This window comes from Poecile atricapillus, chromosome Z (genome assembly GCF_030490865.1).
Source record: "Poecile atricapillus isolate bPoeAtr1 chromosome Z, bPoeAtr1.hap1, whole genome shotgun sequence".
Taxonomy (NCBI): domain Eukaryota; kingdom Metazoa; phylum Chordata; class Aves; order Passeriformes; family Paridae; genus Poecile; species Poecile atricapillus.
Window position 1 is genome coordinate 133,322,655 of NC_081289.1, and position 22,575 is coordinate 133,345,229.

At 35.3% G+C, this 22,575-nt stretch overlaps 1 protein-coding gene across 1 annotated transcript in view; it reads left to right on the top strand.

The window, feature by feature from the left end:
* The window catches only part of RICTOR (RPTOR independent companion of MTOR complex 2), a 76,426-nt gene that overhangs the window by 18,008 nt on the left and 35,843 nt on the right, over positions 1-22,575 (top strand). The window contains exons 3-15 of the mRNA XM_058864337.1: positions 458-555; positions 9,133-9,197; positions 11,363-11,494; positions 12,459-12,522; positions 15,982-16,108; positions 16,988-17,157; positions 17,402-17,469; positions 18,542-18,609; positions 19,886-19,968; positions 20,573-20,660; positions 21,507-21,597; positions 21,744-21,810; positions 21,925-22,005. Coding sequence (XP_058720320.1) covers positions 458-555; positions 9,133-9,197; positions 11,363-11,494; positions 12,459-12,522; positions 15,982-16,108; positions 16,988-17,157; positions 17,402-17,469; positions 18,542-18,609; positions 19,886-19,968; positions 20,573-20,660; positions 21,507-21,597; positions 21,744-21,810; positions 21,925-22,005 — 1,202 coding nt within the window. The remainder of the gene's footprint in view (positions 1-457; positions 556-9,132; positions 9,198-11,362; positions 11,495-12,458; positions 12,523-15,981; positions 16,109-16,987; positions 17,158-17,401; positions 17,470-18,541; positions 18,610-19,885; positions 19,969-20,572; positions 20,661-21,506; positions 21,598-21,743; positions 21,811-21,924; positions 22,006-22,575) is intronic.

Consider the following 22,575-nt stretch of genomic DNA (forward strand, 5'->3'; position numbering starts at 1 on the left):
CCCTTTGTGTGGAGGAAAGAAAAGGAATAATGTGGTGTGCCAGTAACATGCAATATTTTAGCTTCTGTTTTTCAGCTTACTTTGTCTTCAAATTGCAAGGGGATTAAACGTTAAGTTGTTAATTTACCTATATCACAAGATGTAGGGATTGGCATTTCAGACACTAAATGGATCTCTTTGTCAACTGCAAATCCAAGATACTGATTAAAATCTGGTTTAAAGTAAGAGTGTCTTCCGTGGCCTTTAGCATTTATTCTACAGATCTCAGATATGCCAGGTTTTAGTCCCTAGCGTAAATCGGATTGATGCTTTTTGGAGCAAAAGTGCTTTGCATCCCTGAAATCAGGAGAGTTTACCTATTACATTTATGAAACTGCATGTTGAATGCACGTTCAGATTTTTCTTCATTTTTTCTTTTCTTCTGCTGTATCTGCTAATACCATCTTTTCTTTTGCAGACCCTTGTGATAATATGAGAGAGATTCTCCAAAATGTGGCCAAATTACAAGGCGTGTCAAATATGAGAAAATTAGGTCACTTGAATAATTTTACTAAGGTAAGAGCTCAAATAGTGTCATGGAACAAATGACTATGCAGGTAAAATGTTTTGTATTTACTCAGTCAGACATTGGCTGGGACATTAATGAAATTCCTTACTATCACAGAACAGTACTCAAAACCTACATACTATGGAAAGGGAAGATATCAAATAAGATCAAGCAAATTCATGAATGCAGAGTTATGCTGAAGGTTGTGTGCCTGTCTGTCTGGCTGAACTTTTGTAGTATTTCAGTGCTTAAAAGATGGAAATATCTCCAAATTAATGGGTTAAGTTGCATAACTAGACCTAAAGATTTGGTTACTACAATTTGTGCAGAGTTGAAACCAAAAATGTAAAATGCCAGACTTTCTGAATGTAAAATGATTGAGTATGGTAAGGGGCAGGACTGTATTGATGCACATTATAGGCAATATTTTGGACACTAACAGAACCGGAACTGCAACTTTCACTGCAGTTTTCATAGTGAAAAATATTTAAAGAGTCCATTTCTGATATATGTCTATGTGGATAATTTTTGATGTGCTTCTTCCAAGTCATAGACATGTGACAGGTATGCACTGAAAATACAGCAGGTATATTGGAAGCAGCCATTGTAAGCTGATGAGGCAAGAATTAAAAACTTACTGCAGGATGAGGGTGTGAGCTGAGGAAAGAAACTGAGAAAAATGTTCAGAAGAGGAGCAAGTAGCATTTTTTTGGGTAAAAGAGAAACCTGTGGAGAGAAGCTGAGATGACTCCTGGGAGGTGGTCAGGGAATTAGGGAAAAGGTATTCACTGTAGAATGGCGGGTGGTTGTGGACCAGTGTTCCATTTTTCAGGGCAAGGGAAACAAGTCAGCAAGGCAGGTGACATTGAAACTTCAGTGTGAGCCTTACCCCAATTGATGGACTGATAGAGGGACCTGGTGTGTTGTATAACTTTCTCATAGAGATGGGGCAACACACCTGAAAATGAAAGCTGGGTTCCTGTGTCTGAGGATGGATCCTGCAACCAGCAGCAGCCAAGAAATAACATAGTAGAGGAGAATGTAGAGGATAAAGTAAGGTTTAAATTATGGTTGCAAATAAGTTTGTTAAAAGAATTGAGTAAGGTTGCCAGGAGTCCAGTTGAAATTTTTTAGCCAATCTTAAGTGGAAGAGTGAATACTGAAGGGAAGATGTGAGGAACCATTTGATACAAGAAGGACAAACATGCATGATAACTTTTGAAGTCAGCATCTTGGCTGTTAAAGGCACTCCTTTTGAGATTGACCACTTCAGTGGTAATGTCTAAAATTCACTTACCAGGAGGTTGAGTACTGAGAGCAAAATCGCAAGAACAAATGAATTTATCTTCTAATGCATTGATAGTGAATCTGTAAGTGCTAATTTTCTAGATTCGTTCAGAACATGTGTAGGTGCATAGCATTTACTAAGAAAGTGAACTTCACTCTGAAATCTCTTCATTGGGCTGTTGCCTTGTGTCTGTCAGACATCAGCCATTGACAGAATGTTGCTGTTTTCACTGGGATTCAAAAATGCTCTACAAGAAAGCCCTTTATTCTGCTATAAAAGTCTGGTGCATAGCTAGGTTTCCTTTCTGTGATAGTCTGAAAACTTTGAAATGTGAATGCTTCCAAATTCTGTAGTTGTCTTAAAATTAAAGAGCTGGATTAGGTTTGTAGATGCACAGTTTGTAGTGAAAAGTCAATATTTGAAACTACAGATCTTAGAATAGGGTCAATTTGACTATTGAAAATCAGATGTTAAGCATCCATAACTTTGTTAAATTAATAAATATGCATATTGTAATTAGAAGATGAACCAAATATTCTTTTTGAAATATAGTTTTGAGAGATTGCATAATACCATAATTGAATATTTGAAAAATATTTGTGGGTTTTGTTAAAAATACTTCAAAAAATATTGAAAATGGAAAGTACTTGCAGAATGGAAGGATGGTATTTATAAATTGCACTTAAAACTGGCAGCAAATTATGAGTTTGTGAAAAGCAACTTAAAAAATGAAATACGATGTTTGAAGATGGAGACTGTAGTTCATAACCTGATTTTGATTCTAAATCAGAATCACCCTGCATGAGCAAATTATACTACTCAATTTAAAATTGAACACTTGTTCTTATATTCATCTCCCTGGAATATGTACTTTATAAGTGTATAACTTAGTGCATTTGGTTTTAAAAACTCCTCCTATTTTTGTTTGAACTGTAAATGCAGCTATGAGAATAGAATAAAAGTTGCAAGTTGTACTGTATTGTCTGCCTTGTGGTTGGAACAGTTCTGTGTATTTCATTCCAGTGGTTAAAAGTGAAAGCCTGGAGCTTGGCAAGATGATTTTATTTCCTTTTTGCACTCTGTTCTTCTACCAGGAGCTGGTATAGTCTCAGTTCCTCCTTTGTGAGACAAGAGTTTAAGATTGATATGCTAAGGACTGAGAATGTTTGTATCCTGTCTTGAAATTATAGTGAATACAAACTTGATTTGTTTATAAATTGGTGCATTATGTGGTCCATTTTTGAAGAGCTACTTGTTATCTGAGATATTTGTACTATGGACAGGGAAGGGTCCTTTGAAAAATTTTAATAGCATTTTTCAGATGAAACAATATGGAAAAATCTATTATTCTCCTGCTATATATATTATTATACTTAAAAGAAAATATCTGAACTAGTTTAAGCAGTTGCTCTCAACTACCCCACATTTTTCCTTCAAAGACTTCAAATCTTACTATTTTAGTTCTTCAGTCAGGGAAAGCAAAATGTTTTTATGACCTTGAAACAAGTTAGTATCATTTACTCTATTATAATTTACTCCATTTACTCCGCAAAATTGCAAGGATCATGATAGACACCAAGTCTTGTATTATTTTCAGGATATCTGAGGTGTGTTATGTTCAGGTTTCTTTACTTGAAACTGGGTTGGATTTTTAAGGTGAGATCTGTTCTTCTCACTTCCCTTTTTTTAAGGAGCAGGAACATATTCATCCTTTAAAAATCACTGAACTAGTACTGAACTAGACTCTAGGGTTTTATGTAGAAGTAAATGCTTCAAGTATTTTTTATTTTTTTTTAATAAAGGTGATCAAAAGTCAACAGGAGTTATTAGTCCATCTGCAAGAATGAAACAGTAACGCAGATACTTTATATTAAGCTTGTGTGCTTAGGCACTGTAACTCCTTTTTCATTGCTTCTTCCCTTTAAAAGAAATATAAACTAGTTGCATTCAGGTCTCCACAGCACCCATTATTACTGTGCAAAGTATGCTTTTTACATGATATTTTACAAAAAACTTGCCAAATTTACAAAATTAATTTCAAATTTACAAAAAATTTCACTTACCAAATTTTTGCTAGTACTACTTACTAGCTAAGTCATTAGTGTTCAATTTCTTTGCTCTTTATCTGCAGAAAGTGGTTTGTTCTTCCCCAGCAGGTGGTCTAAGTTTTCTGGTCCAGGAAATTAGCATTCCCAGTCTGGGGATGCACAGGCTATGGAGAGGTGTGTTTAGTTCTTAATTGCAGCAGCAGCAGCCATAGAAATTTTCTGCTTTGCATGAGAGCACACTCCTCCTCTGCTTTTTGTCACCTAGTAAGTGAAGCTGCAGTTATGTGGGCAAAAACTTCTATGAACTACTGCCTCAATCTATATTACTTTCAGGCCACCCTATTTAAGCTAAGTTATATTCCAACCTCAGAACTGTTTGAGGATTTGACCTCCCTTAAATGGTCAGTGACACTTTCAAATGTCACAGCAGTTCACACGTGGAATATGCGTTTAGCTCCTGAAAGTTGAGTAGGATTACCCATCTTTAGTTTATATGGCCACCTACATAAGACAAACACCTTGAAGTTTCCCAGCTTCTGCTGATTAGTACCAAAACATCATGGTTACATCTTTTGGGGTTTCCCCACCCCCAAGTGAAGTAGTAAGTGATAAATGACTGAAAACCAGAATAAACTGTACAATTGCATTTCCCTAGTGGAAAATACCTTTGTGATTTCGAGTATTTATTTATAATCCTCTCTTGTAGAAGATTTATCCCACTGGAAGCTTCTGAGAGATCCTTCATACCTTTGTAAAACTAAAAGGATATTTTAATAACAAGCTGAAAAAATATACACTGATATTGTAGGAATTTCTGGTTTACTTTCAAACAGAAAGGTACTTCCTAAAGGGTAAAATAAAGCAATTCATTTTAGATACAAACTTAGCAGTCGAACAGCATCAGTAATACAGTGATATGGAAAATAATGTTTTCAATCTGTTTGAAAGTAATTGTCATTATTTAATGAAGCTCTGCTGTTCTGCTCTTTATATCTGTTAGCTTTTGACAATGCTGCTGACTTTCACTAGCGTGATATACATTGAGTGGCTTGGATATGGATATGGCCATAGAGGCTTTCAAAGACTGTCTCTAATTCATAGTCTGTCATTTTAGAGTGTCTTTCGCAAAACGCAGGTATCTTAGACTGAATGTATTACCTGATAGTTACATGAATCCAAGTAGATCAACTGCTGGTGAAATCTGAAATCTCTTGATAATGTAGCAGGTAGGAGCAGAACATAACATTCTTAGAGACATTAAGTTGTGTAACAAACATGTCTGAATCCAGAGTCCACAGTTTCAGTAGGGGCTTCTCTTAAGGCTAGAATCTACAAAGTGGTCTCCACTTAAGTATTACCAGTGGTCCTCAAAATATATTTCCAAAGTTATAATGCAGTAATTACATTCTGAATGCACAGAATAATATAATATTTTTACCTAGTAATTGCCTTGGCTATTCTGCTAAGTATAAATTTGAATGGTCTCAAATGTGCACTGCAGTTGTGCATGCTGTTGACCTCCTATGGTTTTGTTGTTCTGAGCTACCGTTTCCAAGACATGTTGATATGTTACTCATATTGCTGTGACTCATCTGAGTAGTATGAAAAACTCATAGCTGACAGTTAACATGAAAAAAACCTTCACTGTAAGTTAGTCACTGTCTCGCCTAATGTACATACCATTTTGTCCTAATATTTAATCTTGCCCTCAGAGAGCCTTTGCTATGCCCAGTCACTGTGTATTTGATCACAAAATTTTAATTTTGAGGTGGACTCATTTGCAGTTTTGACTCACAGAGTATGGTTTGGTTTTGCCTGTACCTATGTAGAAATATATAAAATTTATTGTATATATTTTAAAATGTATACTTTTTATAGGTAGGATCTATACATGGAAAAGATAAGTAGTATAAACATATAAATAATTTCATAATGTTAGCGTTATGTGATAACCCATTGCCATTTTAATGAATGATGTCAATGTATAGGCAAAAAGAGATTTCAATATTCTGGTACTGCTTGCGTTCAGAGTTACACTATCATGGTATGTATGTTAATTGTTAAATCTTACAGTCAAACATATGACAGTTACTTGACTTTGTCAGGAATTCAGCCATCTACAAATACCACTGCATTTGGGCCAGAATCATTGATCCGCTTAACATTGTTTGAAGGTGAAATGAGAAGAAAGCGATAACATTTTTCACTATAATATATTTAAGGATAGACATTTATAACATAGAGAATAGCCAAGGAATTGGAACCAGCTGAATGGACTATTATTTACAGCAGCTTCCATGACTATTTTTCCTCCTTTCAAACTTTCAGAAATCTAGCCTTAGTAACCAGTTTTGTATTTTTTCTCCTAGATTAAATAAACCAAATGGCTTGACCTCCAGGGCTGGATTTTCTACATGCCTTGTCCATTTTTCTCCTACACTGTTTCCACTTTGCTCTTAAAATGTGGCACACAAAATTTTGTTCTTGCAGTTTTGAGAGCAGCCTGTGAAATGAAAAAGTCTTTTAATCTCAAACTTAATGCAGTCCTATTAGTAGTTCCAGAGATAAAATTTATTTTCTTTTTAGGTTTAAATTAACATTATGGATGTTAATTTCTGGACATTTTCTGTTTTTCTGCTGGCCTACTTTAATTTCTTAAGTGTCTGTTAATGCGTGCTACCCTGAAGGATATGATACGCTGTTCTATTATTTAGTTAAATCTTCTTACCTTTGGGTAAGAAGGGTTTGGGCACTCCTTTCAAGTCACTGAAACGTTTTTTGAATTCTGATCTTGCTGTCTGTATTTTTTGGCCCTTTTTTATATGGAATATTTATAAATTACAAGGAAAGCTAATGCATAAGTACAGGTGTCCCATTAGAGGGAGAATAAATTAGTAGCTATTTTCTTTTCGGTGGAAGAGGTATTTCAGATGTATACACAGACACCATCAAATGCTTCTTATTATTGCCGTCAAATTCAGAAATTTATATCCAAACAGCAGTTAGACTTCATGAAAGTTTTAACTTGTCAGGTTACATGACTGTGTTTGAATTTCAAGATAAAGTCAAATTCTTTTCAGCATTAATGAAGGTGTGTGCAGTGGGAGCACACATATAGGTGAAAACAGATGGTATGGAGGAGCTAATAGCTGCTGTATATATTTGGGGAGAGTGACGACCAGACTAGAACTGGTCAAATGAACTGAATGTTTTGCAGCAGTGTGGCAAGTTAGGTGGGTTCCTGGAAGATGTCAAATGCTTCAGTTTAATCTCAGGACTGCTCAAGATGCAAACCAATGGTGTGTGATAGGAGACTAGTTTCACTAATGCACTAGTGTGCACACTGCAGCAGCTTTCTAAAAAATGGGGTTTTCCTACATCAGAATTGCAGGGCTTTTTAAAGTAGGAAAAATAGACTGTTGAGGACAATCTTTTGTGTTAAGTTAGGATTTCTCATTTGTGTCTGGAGTGGAATGCTGGGCGAGAGGTTTAGATGTATAAATGATTAGCCTAAATAACTATTGATGTAACTGTCTGCAACTGAACAATGAACTGTTTTTACTCACTATCTTCTCATACTGTTTTGCTTACACTCTGCCAGCCAATTTTTACAGTTCATAAGATGTCAATAGAAATGCTAAAGCAGCAGTGGTGGCCTTAGGCAGTCCAACAACATGGCATAAAAATAGATTGATGTTAGGAAGTGACATACTGTCATAACCAGTTAGTGCATCAATTGTCTAGTTTTATTATCACTTAAATTCGAAAGGCGGTAAAAAAAGGTTATGTAAAAACTTTCATTATGTTTTATAATTGTCTTTGATTAAGAAAATCACAAAATCCAAAATACTTCAATTAACTTAAATTATTTGAGCCCAGATGTGAAGCTGATCCAGTCCAGTTTCACAATATCTCATTAACAGCCTTAAATTTCAATATTATCTAGGTATTTTTCTTGAAAGACAATTTTATAAAATGTAATGTGATCACAGAATAAATTTCTACTTGTTGAACATAAACCTAAATAGTTTGAATTTTAATGATGTTGCTAATAAAAAGGGTTTACTTAAAAGCTGAATTTCTGTGTAATATGCCATTTTTTCAGATGGAGGTGAACAGCAGAACTGAAGTGTGGAGCACACTAAATATTGTAACTCACAGTAGCCTTGATTTGGCTGTGCTATTATAAATTTCTTATTGTTAGCAATACACATAAAGAATGTGTCACAGGGTTTGATATATTACAATATTTTCAGAGCAGAGGTGATGACTAGTTAGCACAAAATACTTCTTGAATTCCTAACTGAGGAGAAACTTAATACTGCACTGACTTAGAACAGAACACATGCCTATTTTGAAAACAGAGAACGAAGTGCAAAGCTCTTGTAATCAGTATTAGTCACTTGAGTTTTTGGAAGTGCTTAGAAAAGTGCTTTGGGAGTTGGACACGAAAATATTTTATAATTTTAGCCACGGATAGTAAGTGAGATTACTAGGAATTTCTTTGCTGCTCTTGAAAAGAAGAACAGCATCAGCTCTTCTTACAGAAGAGATTGTTTTCCTTTCCTCAAGAGGCTAAAACATTGGCAACCTAGGTTACTCCTTTTAAGCATGTGTTTGGACTTAAAAACTGTGCTTGTAAATCTTTTCTGTTCACAACGATTAGATATGGTTGAAGTGTCCGATTTGTGGCAGTTGACAGTTGTCTTTTTGTGTGCATAAATTCCACCTTTGCTCTGATTTTTCAGAGGTACAAGTTCTACACAATAGATGGCAGGCCAAGACCAAATGTCAGTTACAGGACATTTGCCTTCTGGGCTTTTTTTGTGCTACCGTGACAAAACATGACAGTAGACCATCAGTGTTAGTCTTCGTTTTAAAAGTCCTACCTGAGCCCATGTAGATTTGCTTTGACTTCAGTCATTTTTGCTCTCTACTCAAATTACCAGCTGCCAACTAGCAATCTGGCTAGATTGAAAATAGTCTGAAAAATGGACCAACCAGTACAAAGCCTACACAACTGTGCAACCTTTTTTTGGCATGAGAATCCACAAGTGAGTCTCCATATCAGATGTGTATAGGAACAATATGAACAGCAGAAATTCTCTGGGGAGTCTGAAGGTGGTACTCTCTCCCTTGCTACGAATTAAATTCCTCAGGTTTTTTTTTAAAGCCTTTCCCAAAATCTGTGGGTTTTCATTGTCATTTTTGGTGAGCTATAAATAACAGATATTTTCTTTTATTTTCAGCTTCTTTGTAATACTGGCCATGCTGAAGAAAAGTTAGGTTTTACCTATGACAGCATCATAATATGGTAAGTAGTAGAGGGAACTAGAGCAATCCTAAGGAGCTTCAGTTGTTTTGGTGCAATTAAATAAACTTCATTCGTACTTTTGAACGAATATTTTGTATTTATAATATGTTTGAAATTTCATAATGCAACTATATAACCTGCAAATATTTTAATGAGTAAAATCAAAAGTACATTATTCACTTTTGGGCAGAGACGAACCCTTCAAGTTAGAAGAGTAGATTTCTTCATTGTTTTCCTCACAGATATAAGAATGCTTTTAAATATTTCAGTACTTGTAGAAAGCACTTCTAATAAAAATGCCCATCTACAAAATACAGATCATACACTTGATGCAGAAATCAGGATTTAAAGATAGTATTTTATGTTGTATTGGTGTGTATGTATCCATGTAGCACTGCTTTCCCTGCTACTGATTTGCCCTGTGTATATACTTTTAAGTGGCATTTATCTATTTTGTGGCCATTTCTGACTGTCAAATGTAACTACGTGCTTATTTCCACACAGAAATTTGTAAATTTGTCTTGAATACCACCACTGGTGACAAAAGCAGATAAGATCTAATATTTAATGCATTTCTGTGTTTTTCAATTTGCATCTCACTTAAGAAAGGAAGTTTAGGAAAGCTAATTGCTCTTTGAGCAAAATGCTGGGAAACCCCGTGTGACTGTTTTCTCCATCAGCTAAAGCTGATGTCTTTTATCTTTTTGACTAGCTGTACATTTTCATTGCATACTTAAAGACAGTGGCATATCTCTTTCTGGTAGTTTCTGCTTTTGAGTGCTGAATCTCATTATAGTCTTGTCCTTTGTAGTGGTTTCACTGTGCCAGTTCTTTAACTGGTCTACAGCTTCCTTGTCAGGGGAAGAGGAGGGACAGACACTGGTGTCTTCTTTACATTGACCAGTGAGGGAATGGCCTGAAGTTGTGTCAGGGAAGGTTTAGCTGGATATCAGGGAAAGACTCCTTACCCAGAGGGTGGTTGGGCAGTGGAATAAGCTCCCCAGGACAGTGGTCACATCCCTAAGCCTGGCAGAGTTCAAGGAGTGTTTGGACAACATTCTGAGGCATATGGTGTGACCCTTGGGGTTGTCCTGTACAGGGGCAGGAGTTGGACTTGAAGATCTTTGGTATCAAGAATACACACAGTATCTATACAGGCTGGGGCTTGAACTGATTGAGAGCAGCCCTGCTGAGAAGGAGTTGGGGGTGCTGCTGGATTTAGAGGCTGGACATGAGTCAGCAGTCCTGTCTCCAGTCTTGGAAGTCCAAAAAATCCAGCTATATCCTGGGCTGCGTCCAAAGCAGCGTGGGCAGCATATTTATAATACAGGAAAAATGGTCTTGAAACAATTCCCTACTTGGTGCTGAAAGTAATTATCAGTTCATCTTTATTGCAAATGATATGGCAGCCTTTCTGCTTTGTCTAGGTATCACCTGGGAGTAGGCTTCTGTTACAGTGAGTTACCTAGGCCAGGTATTTACCAAAAGATTCTAAAGATTTTTTGTGTTAGAGTAGCTGATTACCACGTATGACAACCCTAGGATAAGGAAAGAAGAAAATAAGCCCTTTGCAAAAGTAGAAATTCAGTCTCACTGGCCAAAGTATTTACATTCTTAGATGTTCAGTGAAAAATCCTTCTAGAAAATGTCAATGCGAGGTTGAGGATTTCCCCCCCCATCCTGCATGTCCTTGAGGAAGAGGGACAAATCTCTTGATGGCCTTCAAAAGGACAGCATGCTGCTTCATGCTTTCTAACTCAATTTCTAGAGTTCTTCCGTAAGTCATTTGTTCTTACCTACCTTATTCTACCTCTTAATTTTCTTGTGCTCATCTGTTTATTCAAATAAAATTCTTAATGTTGTGCTCAGCTGTTTTGTCAAATAACAAGTTGTGTACAGGTTTTGGTTCTATGTCATTTCTTATGTGTGCAAGCTGTTATTTGGGGGAAAAATTAGTAAGATTATTATAGTGTCTACATCTGCTGACCATGATGAGGACTTGCCTTCTAGGTTGCACGTGAGAAGACTTGAAAGTCAGAAAATGAGTTCAGAACATTTATTTTTAAAAATAATATCTTAAATGAGTGAGTAGTAACTGCATGTCAGATGGTGAGCTCTGCCTGCTATCTAATAGTTATTTATCCCTCTTGTTTTCTTCATTGTAGTCTGAGGTTAGCTTTACTAAATGAAGCAAAAGAGGTGCGAGCAGCAGGATTGCGAGCCCTCCGCTATCTTATTCGAGACTCCAGTATTCTCCAGAAGGTGCTAAAGTTGAAAGTGGATTATTTGATAGCCAGGTAATTTTTGTCCTTCTTGTTGTAAACTGTAAAGTTCTAAATCACTTGCTTTTTCATGGTTGAGACAGAAGTGTTTCCATATTCTAATATGTTCTTAGTGTAGTTTTATAAAAGACATTTTTCTTCAATAGAATATTTCATCACACTAGCTAATCCAGATAAAATGCTAATCCTAATATATGATAAATTACAAATAATCCAAAGAATTTCTTTTTTTAATCATAAATGCCATTAACTACAAATTAATAAGGTTGAAGTAATAATTTTCATTTCTTAAGTTCTTGTATAGACGTTGTTTGATTCTTTGTATTATCTCAGTGCTGTAGAGTCTCCAGTAGGAAGTCAGAGCTAAAACGTATTTGATGTCCAAGAATTTGTAGGCTAAATATAATCAATGACACAACAGAAAAATGCTAAAGGGCAAATCAACAGTGAGATAATACAATGACTATGATGAATAGATGTAAATAATAGCATTTCTAGTGCTTCCTGTAATGAATTTTTTTTATTTAATACATTAATATAGATGAGTATGAATTTCTGTTTATAAATATACACCTGTAGTTTTAGTGCACTGTGTAACTTGCTGGATCAAAAGAACTTCTCTGATCTGAAGACACTCCAAAGTGTGTTGATGTGAAACGTTACAAGTACTTGGTGTGGTCTCATTTGCAAATGAAAAATGCAACTAGCTTGGAACATAAGTGTTGAAACATTATGCTTTGCCATTTTATATTTGAGAACATTCTGCTGACTTAATTGTAATGAAAATAGCTGAGAAAATATAAACCAAAACAAACTGATATGTCATAATAAGTATATTTGCTGAAAAGTGTAGTTTTTAAACCATAAGTCAATTATTTTTCTTTTGTACTCATATACATAAATATTAACATGAGTTGTTAACAGTTAAGGTGGAAGTTACTGTTGTTATAAACAAAATGTGTTTTTTAACTTACTTTAGGTGCATTGACATACAGCAGAGTAATGAAGTAGAAAGAACACAAGCACTTCGATTAGTCAGAAAGGTAAAATCTCCTATGTATGGTTGTATCCGCTGTGCAACTCAATTGTGCTGACTCCTGATTGTCTCCATCAACAGTGCTTTTTCACAGTCTGTAATACTTTGCTTTACCTTTATCATGTAATATAGCTGGTAATTTAAAAGACAGAAAAATGTACTGAAGAGAGTTGTTTTGATTTTACAATTTTACCATTTAGAATCTCAAGTGCACTAGAAAAATCTTGTTTTCTGGACAAGATTTGGGAAACACTTATCAAAGAGTGAATGCAAGGGCATAGAAACAACCTAAAGTTTCAGTGTTGAAATTGTGATGACTTCATTGTATAGTTTATTTAAGCATCTGTGAGTCAGATATTGGGAGATTTTCAGCCATTTGAGAAGTGAGACAAATTGTCACTGAAGTAATCATTCAAGGAATGCTTACAGGCTTACTGCTTTGTTTGTGGCAGTTTATGCTATCTATCCATAGGATTTTGTGTCAGATACTTAACAAAATGTGGTTAGTCTGTGGTGGTTACTGTACCGTATACGCATGGATGTGAGACTTGAAAGTATGGTAGCTGTATTTTCAAGTTCATCCTAGAGAAATTGGCATATAGAGGTACCAAATGTATTCTGGAGACATAATACCCTACCTTTGTGCTGGACTTCACTGTTCTTTATTGTTCACATATTCTTATAAAACTGCCAAGGACTGGAGTAAAGTTTGAAGTAGTTTAAGAATGGTTCCCAAGAAGCACTGTCTGTGTTAAATCTCTTTTTGTATATTAAATCTAACTAAATATGTTTTCTGTCTTACAGAAGATACCATGTACTTGATTAACAATTGTGCCAAAAAAAGTGTTTTAAATATTCAATATGGCTCCAAACACAGTGAAAAAATAAACAAAAAAGCCCCACTATAAAGGAGTTCCTTGAGAAAGTTGCACTCTATGCAAGTTCTTTGTGAATCTACTTTGAAATAAGAGCTTTGTAAATCAGTAGATGGAAACACATCCATAATTGGTTTTATTTGGGTCAGAAATTTGTCCTCTGTATTTCTGGGCTTTTTTGACTATTTCCCACTTGAGCAAAAACTTCCATCTTGCATGAAAGAGACAGCAAGAGAAACCAATTCATTAGTTTGATCTGAAAAAGTTATGGTCAAAGAGAAACATCAAAGAAATCACACAGCTGACCCTTGGTGGGTATTTTTTTCCACCATGGTGCAAGGGTATTGGCGTGTACCAGGTGTGTGCATTAAATGCATTGGCTGTGCAGCCATGCTTGTGGTTCCTTGGTGCTGGGAACTGTGTTGATGGAAAGTCTTTTCTAGCATCTTTTACTGCTTACATGTAACACTTAGTTTTCTTAAAAGACAGTGTAAGACCACCAAAAAGCCACCCAGGCTGCTACCACTAAAATTAGCAGCTTTCTCATGTGCTGTCTAGGCCACAGCAGTTAAGCATGCGTTGGCATAGAGCAGTCAGTACTCAAGAAATTCTCTCACAAGGAATACTGTGCTTCCTGAATAGCACATACTATATTTTTCACACTGTCTTTTTGTTACCCTGCTCTTGACCTTTTTCTACCTCTGTCTTCATGTCCCTCAATGTCTAAGACTTAGTGATTTGATGCCAGCATTCCTAAAAGATTGTATAAAGGTCTAGAAGGGAAGAATGGATGGCAAATAAAATGAAAAAGAGCTAACAGACTTTTTCAGAAGATAATTTACTGTGGAACTGAACTGAGTTTTTCCAGTATCACAGAACTGTTGCTTTCAGTTTTAGGATTTGGCTCTTAAACCTCATCTTTGGTAGTAAAAATGTCTGCGAGAATTGAAGTTGCTTCAGGAAGCATTTTTCTATCTGATAGAAGTCAATAAGACTTTTTTTAAAATTTTATTTAATAGTCCAGGTGTTTTCTTAAAGCAGAAATCAGGGTTAGATGCAATATGAACCATTTTTCTTCCTCTTTTCCGAAGGAATCTTAAGAGACCAAATGCCTAGTTTTTATTACTTATTTCATCTTTGCTTCTTGTAAGTAGCTTTCTATTTCCTGTCTTTAGAACTGAATTTTAATACCTAGAGCAGCTACAAAGTAAATACAAAAATTTGTTTATTCTACTGAAGTGTTTAGAAAAGAGTAAGAAACCTTTCCTTCTCATGTCTTAAAAACAAAGAAGACAATGAAGCAGAACAGCTTGCATCCTCACAGGCTTCTTGTGTCCTCACAGGAAGTACCATGTCAATATCAGTAGCAAACTGGTTGCAGTTTATGGAGTGGATTGGTGCACCTGTTCTATTGCTTATTCTTGTTTTGTCTAGCCAGTGTAAAAGTGAGAGGCTGTGTGGGTGGGAGAGAAATTGTTGGTTTTTTTCAAGTCCTATCTTAAGGCTTCCTGTTTGTTGGCATTATGTATAACAAGAAGCTTCTCAAAAACATGTATTTAAGGATAGATTTGTTAAAACTCTTCCAGTATTTTGGTCATAATGATCATAATCCCCTCTCATCTTAACATCTCTGCAAAAAAAATATAAAAAATTAATAGTCTTTACACAAAACCTGTAACACATCAAAGGGATATGTAAAATGGATATAGGACAAAACATTTTTGGAAGAGTTATGAAGATAACTCTTTTTTGGTTTTGTGGAAAACAAAGAAGATAAGCAAAAGCATGGGAAACTAGCCTTAAATTTTTAGATGTTTGGTGGGTATTGCGTATCTTTTTATGTCTCATTTTTATTTATTAGTGAGAAAGAAAGGTAAGACACCTGAGTGGGCTATAAAACATTGCACTGTTCCCTTCTTAGGCAGTCGGACAAAAACTTGCTTCCTCCTTGGTAATATATCTGCTTAGTGATATTACTGTTCTGGAAGGCTATGTGTACTTAATTTTCACAAATTAAAAAAATGTGAACAGGCAGTTGCTCAGCCTTTGTAATCAAAGCCTCACTTGGGGGACGGTGAAGAGTTGGTGGTATTGGTTGGTTGTCCAGGAGTGGCTTTCTTTACCTTTAATGCGTCTTGCTCCTTAATCTGGTGTGAATTCTGGCTGTTCCAAGTTGACAGCTGAGGCTTTCCATGGTGCAGGACATCCTTAATAGTAGATGAGTTAGTAGTCTACTCTGTGTCATTGAGTAATGTTCTTTGTCAATAAAGATACTATTGAGGAAAAAAAAACTATGATGAAGGTAGTCTTAATTCTCACTGCAAAAAACATCTTTTAAATTCTTTCTTACTAAGATAAAATATTAAAAAAAAACAACAGAAGCAAGAAGAGAATGCTAAAGTAAATGGACAAACAAACTGAAATGGAAATAATTTCAAGAGCAAAAAAAAGTAGTTATGTAGATTCACCACATACAACCAAGTAATTTGTGGACTGGTCTGTCTAACTGTATGTAGGAAACAGAATGCTGTTGAATGTATATTTAGAGAAATATGAAGAAACCAGAGGGCTTTTTCTTTGCTTTTTGGCAGATGATCACTGTGAATGCTTCATTGTTCCCCAGTTCTATTACTAATTCTTTGATAGCAGTTGGAAACGATGGTCTTCAAGAAAGAGACAGAATGGTTCGAGCATGTATTGCTATTATCTGTGAACTAGGTAAGGTAATTTTTCTTAATTAGGGTTTCGTTTTGACATGGTTATCATTCACAGTATTTGTTTAAGGAGAAATTGTATGCTAAGTGTTCTTATTGTCATTTTCCTGGATTTTAGTTATTAGCATGATATAAACCAAAATTACTTAAAATCTATTTATGTATCGTAGGCAAAGGTTTCAGGTTTTCATCTTTCTTTCAAGACTTGACAGATTTTGGTTTCCTTAAAAACATTTCTGTCCTGTAGTTGGTGTTTCTGAAACTAATGGGAAAAACTTTCAAAACTAATTTGAAATAGGTAGATTTCCATACACAAGATGCTGAGAAATTTGGAAGAGTTCAGACAAATACAAAATACCTTTCTTTTTTAAAGTTTTGGGGTGGGTACTGTAGTTACCAGGACAGTGGTTTATGCTAACTCCTTAAATTTTCATTTGGGTGCTGATTTTTGAAGTTTTTTCAAAATGAATAAGTGGGAAATAACTTCAGCGATTTGTTTTCAAGATTAAAGCTTCTGTTTTAAAGAATAAACAAAATGTTGCTCTTAATTCAATATAAATATTTTATCTGTGTTGGTTCAATGAAGCATGAAAACTTTTTATGGGGAAATCCAGAAATTACTATATGGTAACTTGGTTGGGAGTTAAGTTGGGGAAAGGCCATATGCTGGAGACTGACCAGTATTTTTGTGTATGATAAATGAATCCAAAAATCGCAGTTCATTTCCAGTGTCAACGAGTTCCATTAAAAGCTTTACATATGCTTCATTGTACAGTGTTCAGGACAAATAAGATATTCATACTTGAGATGACAAGTTTGTCATATGCCATGAAATGTTTTATCTTTGATCACTGGCAAAAATGACTTGTTTTCCCTTATCTAGCACTTCAGAATCCTGAGGTGGTGGCTCTTCGGGGTGGTTTAAGTACCATCTTGAAAAATGTGATTGACTGTCAACTAAGCCGAATAAATGAGGCTCTGATAACTACAGTTTTGCACCTCATTAATCATCCAAAGACACGACAGTATGTGCGAGCAGATGTAGAATTAGAGGTGAGTGCAGTTTTACTGGTTTAGTGACAGAAATTAAGCACTGCATTACTCAGTAAAATGTTTTAGTTTTGTCTCATATTTCTCTGTGTTAGTGCACAGTGTTGGAAAGATAATGTTTTAGGCTAAGAGCCTAGGATTTATAAAGCAAGAATAATATGACAGTTTGGAGGGGGACTGAGGAAGGGGCAATAGCAATGTAACTGTATTTTCATGTGAAAATAATGCATGTCTTTCTTTTGTTTAGCGAATTTTAGCCCCTTACACAGATTTTCACTACAGGCACAATCCAGACACAGCAGAAGGACAACTCAAGTAAGTGTTGGTGCTGCTATTTGTGCTGTCAGTTATGTTCATAGCATTGGAATTAAGCTGTACTTCCTTCCAAATACTACATTTCTATAAGTCTAATATAGTAGGCCAGAGTGCAGCTTTCTAAAATACTGTTAAGCATTTCAGATTTAAAAGGGCTTGTTTAGCTTAGAGAGGAAAGAGTTCGGGGATACACTCTGCTGAGTAGCAGACATTTTACTCCCTATGAAAATGTTTTCAAGATGATGTAGCCAGGGTCCAGGTGGTGTAAAGTGGAAGGACAAGAAGCAACAGAAGCAAATTGAAGCCAGAAAGATTTCAACTTGATATAAAGGGCAGGGGGGATGATTTTATATGAGGCTTGTCAAGAGTTGGAATAGGTTATCCAGAGAGGTCTTGCTTCCTTCATTCTTGAGAGTTTCTGTCACTCACCTGGGTAAAGCCTTGGGGTTTTTTTGCAGTTATTCCAAGCTGGCTCTGGACCCTGTAAAAGGAGTGTGTACTACATACTGCGTTTGCTGAATTCTTGCAGAGGGGTTGAACTAGATGACCTTTAAAGGTGTCTTCTAACCCAAACCATTCTATGTTTCTATTATCTGGCCTAGTCTGATAACTGGTGGCCTTTTGTGCAGTAATTTGGACTAGAGAGAGATTTCCTGAGAGATCTTGAATTTTTCAAGATTTTTTAATTATCAAATGGGATTAGGTGCTTAGGGTAACTGGTTAAGGTCCAAATCTTTACATTTCTGCTGTAGACTTAGTGTCAGTGGAGGTGCAGAGTGATTCATCAGACTCCTATAGGTGTTTTTGATGTTATCCTCCTGTGGAAACTCCCCTGGAAGAGGAAAAGTAATAATTATTTAAAATTCTAAACATTTTCTGTGTGTATATACATTGCGTAAATACATATGCACACATATATGCATACAGAAAATACTTCTTTTACTCTGGATTTTGTCCCCCATCTCTCAGTTAAATAGTTAACTATCTTTTAATAATAATACTGTAACACTGTTTGTTTCGTAATTATTATGACAATAATAATGCATTATGGCATTTGTTATTTTAATGTCAGGGAGGACAGAGAAGCACGATTCCTAGCTAGTAAAATGGGAATAGTGGCAGCATTTCGATCTTGGGCAGGTAAGATGTGTTTATTTGTTTGAAACTGGACTATTTGAAGTGCAATTTTACTTTCTAGTATAGATGACGCAGGATCTTTCACATTTGATATGTCTAATTTCTGTCAATACCCTGCTACAATGCTACTTAATACGCATTTTGATAGTGTAAAATTGGAGGATGCAATACATAGTTTTCTTAGACTTCCAGTAAACCACAGCTTTTCCCCTCCCTTTGTAAAATGCCTTGTAAATTACATCTTGATGGTCATTCTTGAAATCTAGTGGGTGAAAGGATGTTTGTAATGACACAAATTCATGAGAATTTGCATTTGAGATGGTTCTGCTGCTGTAAATGGAATCTTTTTGTCTGTGTTAAAGAGATTTTTGGCAAATACTTTACCTGCTTTTACCAGCTGCCATAGCTTAAGAGAAATTGGAAATGGATGTAGTTTGCAATTTTTCATGTAGAAGACATTTCTATATCCAGAAAGTTTTGGTTTTTTTCACTTTCCTAAATCCTTTCTCTGAAATATTACAATGTGTAAGATGCTTGGGGATTGTTTTTGGTTTTTTTCAGTCAAGACACTGTCTTGGAAATCTAAATCACTTAATATAAACATTTACAAAAATTTTGGGTGGGATTTTTCCAGGCTATATTTAGGCTGTTTTATGACATTATTTGTGTTATTAAGTTCTGAAAATGATCACTAAGCTTAATTTTAATATCCAGGTATCCTTCAAGTTTCTTGTGTGTTCTCACATGCTTGGAGAGGAAGCATGTGATGCCTTTCAAAACTTCCAGAAAGCAGTTTCTGATAGGTGTATTAGTGCATACTCTTACACTTAGAGGCTTAGATCTAACAGCTGTTAGAATTCACCTGGAAAAGCAAATTAATTGATTTGTTAGGTTAAGATGCAGCTTTTGATTGAAATGCCTTACAGTTCTACTCAGATGATGAAAACCTTTCAGGCTTAAGAGTTACTCATTACAGACCGTTTTGTCTTTTTGGCATTTCTTCCATGCTTATGTTGTTTTCATAGATAACTTTTGAGTATTGTTCACAGTAGGAAGGACAAAAGTAGCACCATTTTTAATGAGGTTATAAAGTTTCATGATTAGGAAATTTTGTTAAGTTAATTGGGAAGGAAATGATATTATAAAAATGAAAATGTTTATGATTAGTAATTTTTTTTATGTATGCTTGTTCTCAAACTGGAAATCTCATTTTGCAATGTGTCTGTTGGCCTTTCTTTTGTTGATGAAGGAATATTATTATACATTAAATGTTTTCTAGGCATTATCAGCCTGTGCAAACCTGGAAATTCTGGGATTCAGTCTCTTATTGGGGTACTCTGTATACCAAATATGGAAATCCGGGTAGGTGGTGAATATTTAGTACTGATGTAGAAATAATACTTAATATTTTATTAAGTTATTCTTAACTTTTTAACAATTTAATGGTTTAAATAAATGCAGACTCCAATTATGAGACAGTTGTCCTTGAGTTTAACTCCCAAAGTTCAATTCTATAATTCTGCTATAAAAATCCTATGAAATTGGGAAGTACACCACGTATGTGTGACAAAATGGAGGAAAATATATACGTTAATTTTTACTTTTTTCACAAATCAGAGCAAGTTTACAGTAGCTGCAGTTGCAAGTTTAAAGCATAATAACAATCAGAGTTCAAATCCAGGTAAATAAAAAAATTCAAAAATTAAACTTTCTAGACAAAAGTTGATGATTCCAGATGTAACTAATCTAAAAATCTGCAATCCAAGTAGCATTCATAGTGACAATAAGGGACAATTCAAAAGTAAAAAATCCTCATCCTCTCTTCAGTTTATTTCAGTTTGTGGAAAAAACCACTGCAACAAATGCACCTGTGTTAGCGCTAGAATATCAAGGTCAGTATTAATAGTCAAAAAAGAGACAATTTTGTAAATCTGTAAAATTCCTGTTGTGTTGTTTTCTTTGACAGCGAGGTCTGCTTGAAGTTCTCTACGACATATTTCGCCTTCCTCTCCCTGTTATTGCAGAAGAATTTATAGAGGCACTTCTCAGTGTAGGTAAGTATTTAAAACAATTCATATAAGAATTCTGTCTGTTAAGCTTCTATACAAATTTGAAGCCTTTGCTGTCTTATGTATTGTAAATTGCCTTACTATTAACTGCTTTATCACTGAATTTATTGGTTGCTCTGAAGTCCTGTTTCAAATTCTTTATCACCTGCTAAGTGTTGTAAGTTTTATGAAAGATCAGCATAGTTAGGTATTAACACAAAAGACTGTAAGGTCAGCACTACAGGTGAGACTTCTTTGGACAATTAGCAGTATTCAGAATTGTGGATGTGCTAATGAATACTACAGAAAAGTTGTTAAGCAGTGTTTTCTGTATATTGTCTATCTGTTATCTGTCCCCATTAGGCTTAGACTTCTGCTTTTTTGAGGGCAAGTTCATGCTTTTTCATGTCCTTAAATTTAACCGAGTTAGTATTTTACCTTTAGAACTACTCAGTTGTAAACTGAAGAGAATTCTCTGGGGTTTTTTTAATTTATAGGTAAATAAATCATTCTTTGTTGCAAACTTACTGCTTCTATATATGGATGCACCTTGTAACATTTTAGGTGCTAATGGTATTTTCCGTTAAACATATTTAATGTGTTTATGAATTGGAAATATCACTGGTTTTGTTGACACTTAGATAAAATCTTTGTCCTAGCTTTCAAGGTACCCTTGCTTTGTTCAGGCCTGTGGATTAGATTTATTAGAGAACCTCTCTGACAAAATTTTCTGTAATTTGAAACTACCTGAAATAATATTTGCAGAATTATTATTTACATACTGACTGCCATGAAAATAATATGTAAAAGCCAATAATTATAATTACCATTATCCATATTTTCTTGTTTTAGATCCAAGCAGGTTTCAAGACTGCTGGAGACTTTCTGATGGCTTTGTAGCTGCCGAGGCTAAAACTGTTTTACCCCATCGAGCCAGGTCAAGGTGAGGATTTAATGAACTTAACATTGTCTAAACCATTCTTCTTGTATTGTTTTGTAGCAGTGTGGACAAAACATTTCGTGGAGTCTTGCAGGAACAATAGGAAATGTACTTTTTAAACAGTTTCCATACTTTTTTTTTCTCCTTAGGCCTGATCTCATGGATAATTACTTGGCTTTAGTGCTTTCTGCTTTTATTACCAACGGACTTCTAGAGGTAACTAATGACTTTCAGTTTTAATAGATGCTTGCTACTTTCTTTCTGCAAGAGTTCAAGTAAGATGTTCTACATTAAATGTTTGGTTGTTTGTTTTTTTTTTGCTTTCTGAAGGGTCTGGTTGAAGTGATCACAAGTAGTGATGACCATGTATCTGTCAGAGCAACTATCCTTTTGGGAGAGCTTTTGCACATGGTAAATACCACTCTTTGTAACTACTTGTAAATAGGTATTTGCTATTATAGTGTTAATTTGTATTCCAAGCTTGAAACATAAAGTTTTCATCTGAATAGTAGATTAATTTCACATTACTTTTTCTGGCACTCCATATGTTACAACCAGTATTATTCAATAGGAAGACTTTTTGGAAAATATTCACAGTGCTAGGGTTTCTGCTCCAGGGCTGTCTGTAGCTCTGACTCTCACCAGGACACTTTCTTGCCATAGCAGCAGTCATATTTTTAAGCTGGAGCCCGGCAAACACACCCATCATTAACTGTGCTTGGGAAAACGACCATTGCTAATATTTTTGCTTTTCTTAGAATGATGGTCAGTAGGCCTCTGACAGTGTGTTTAGCTTCCTGCCTCAGGGGAGACAGATGAAAATTTTTTCATATTGAGCTTGATGTGCTTTTGGTACTTGATGTTACTCATTCAGGCAACTCCATCTTCATGGACTGCTCCTGCAGCAGGGAAACTTAAACTTCATTCCACTTCTGTGGACCTAAGATAGCTTTTACAGTATCTTCTCTTTTAAACTAACCT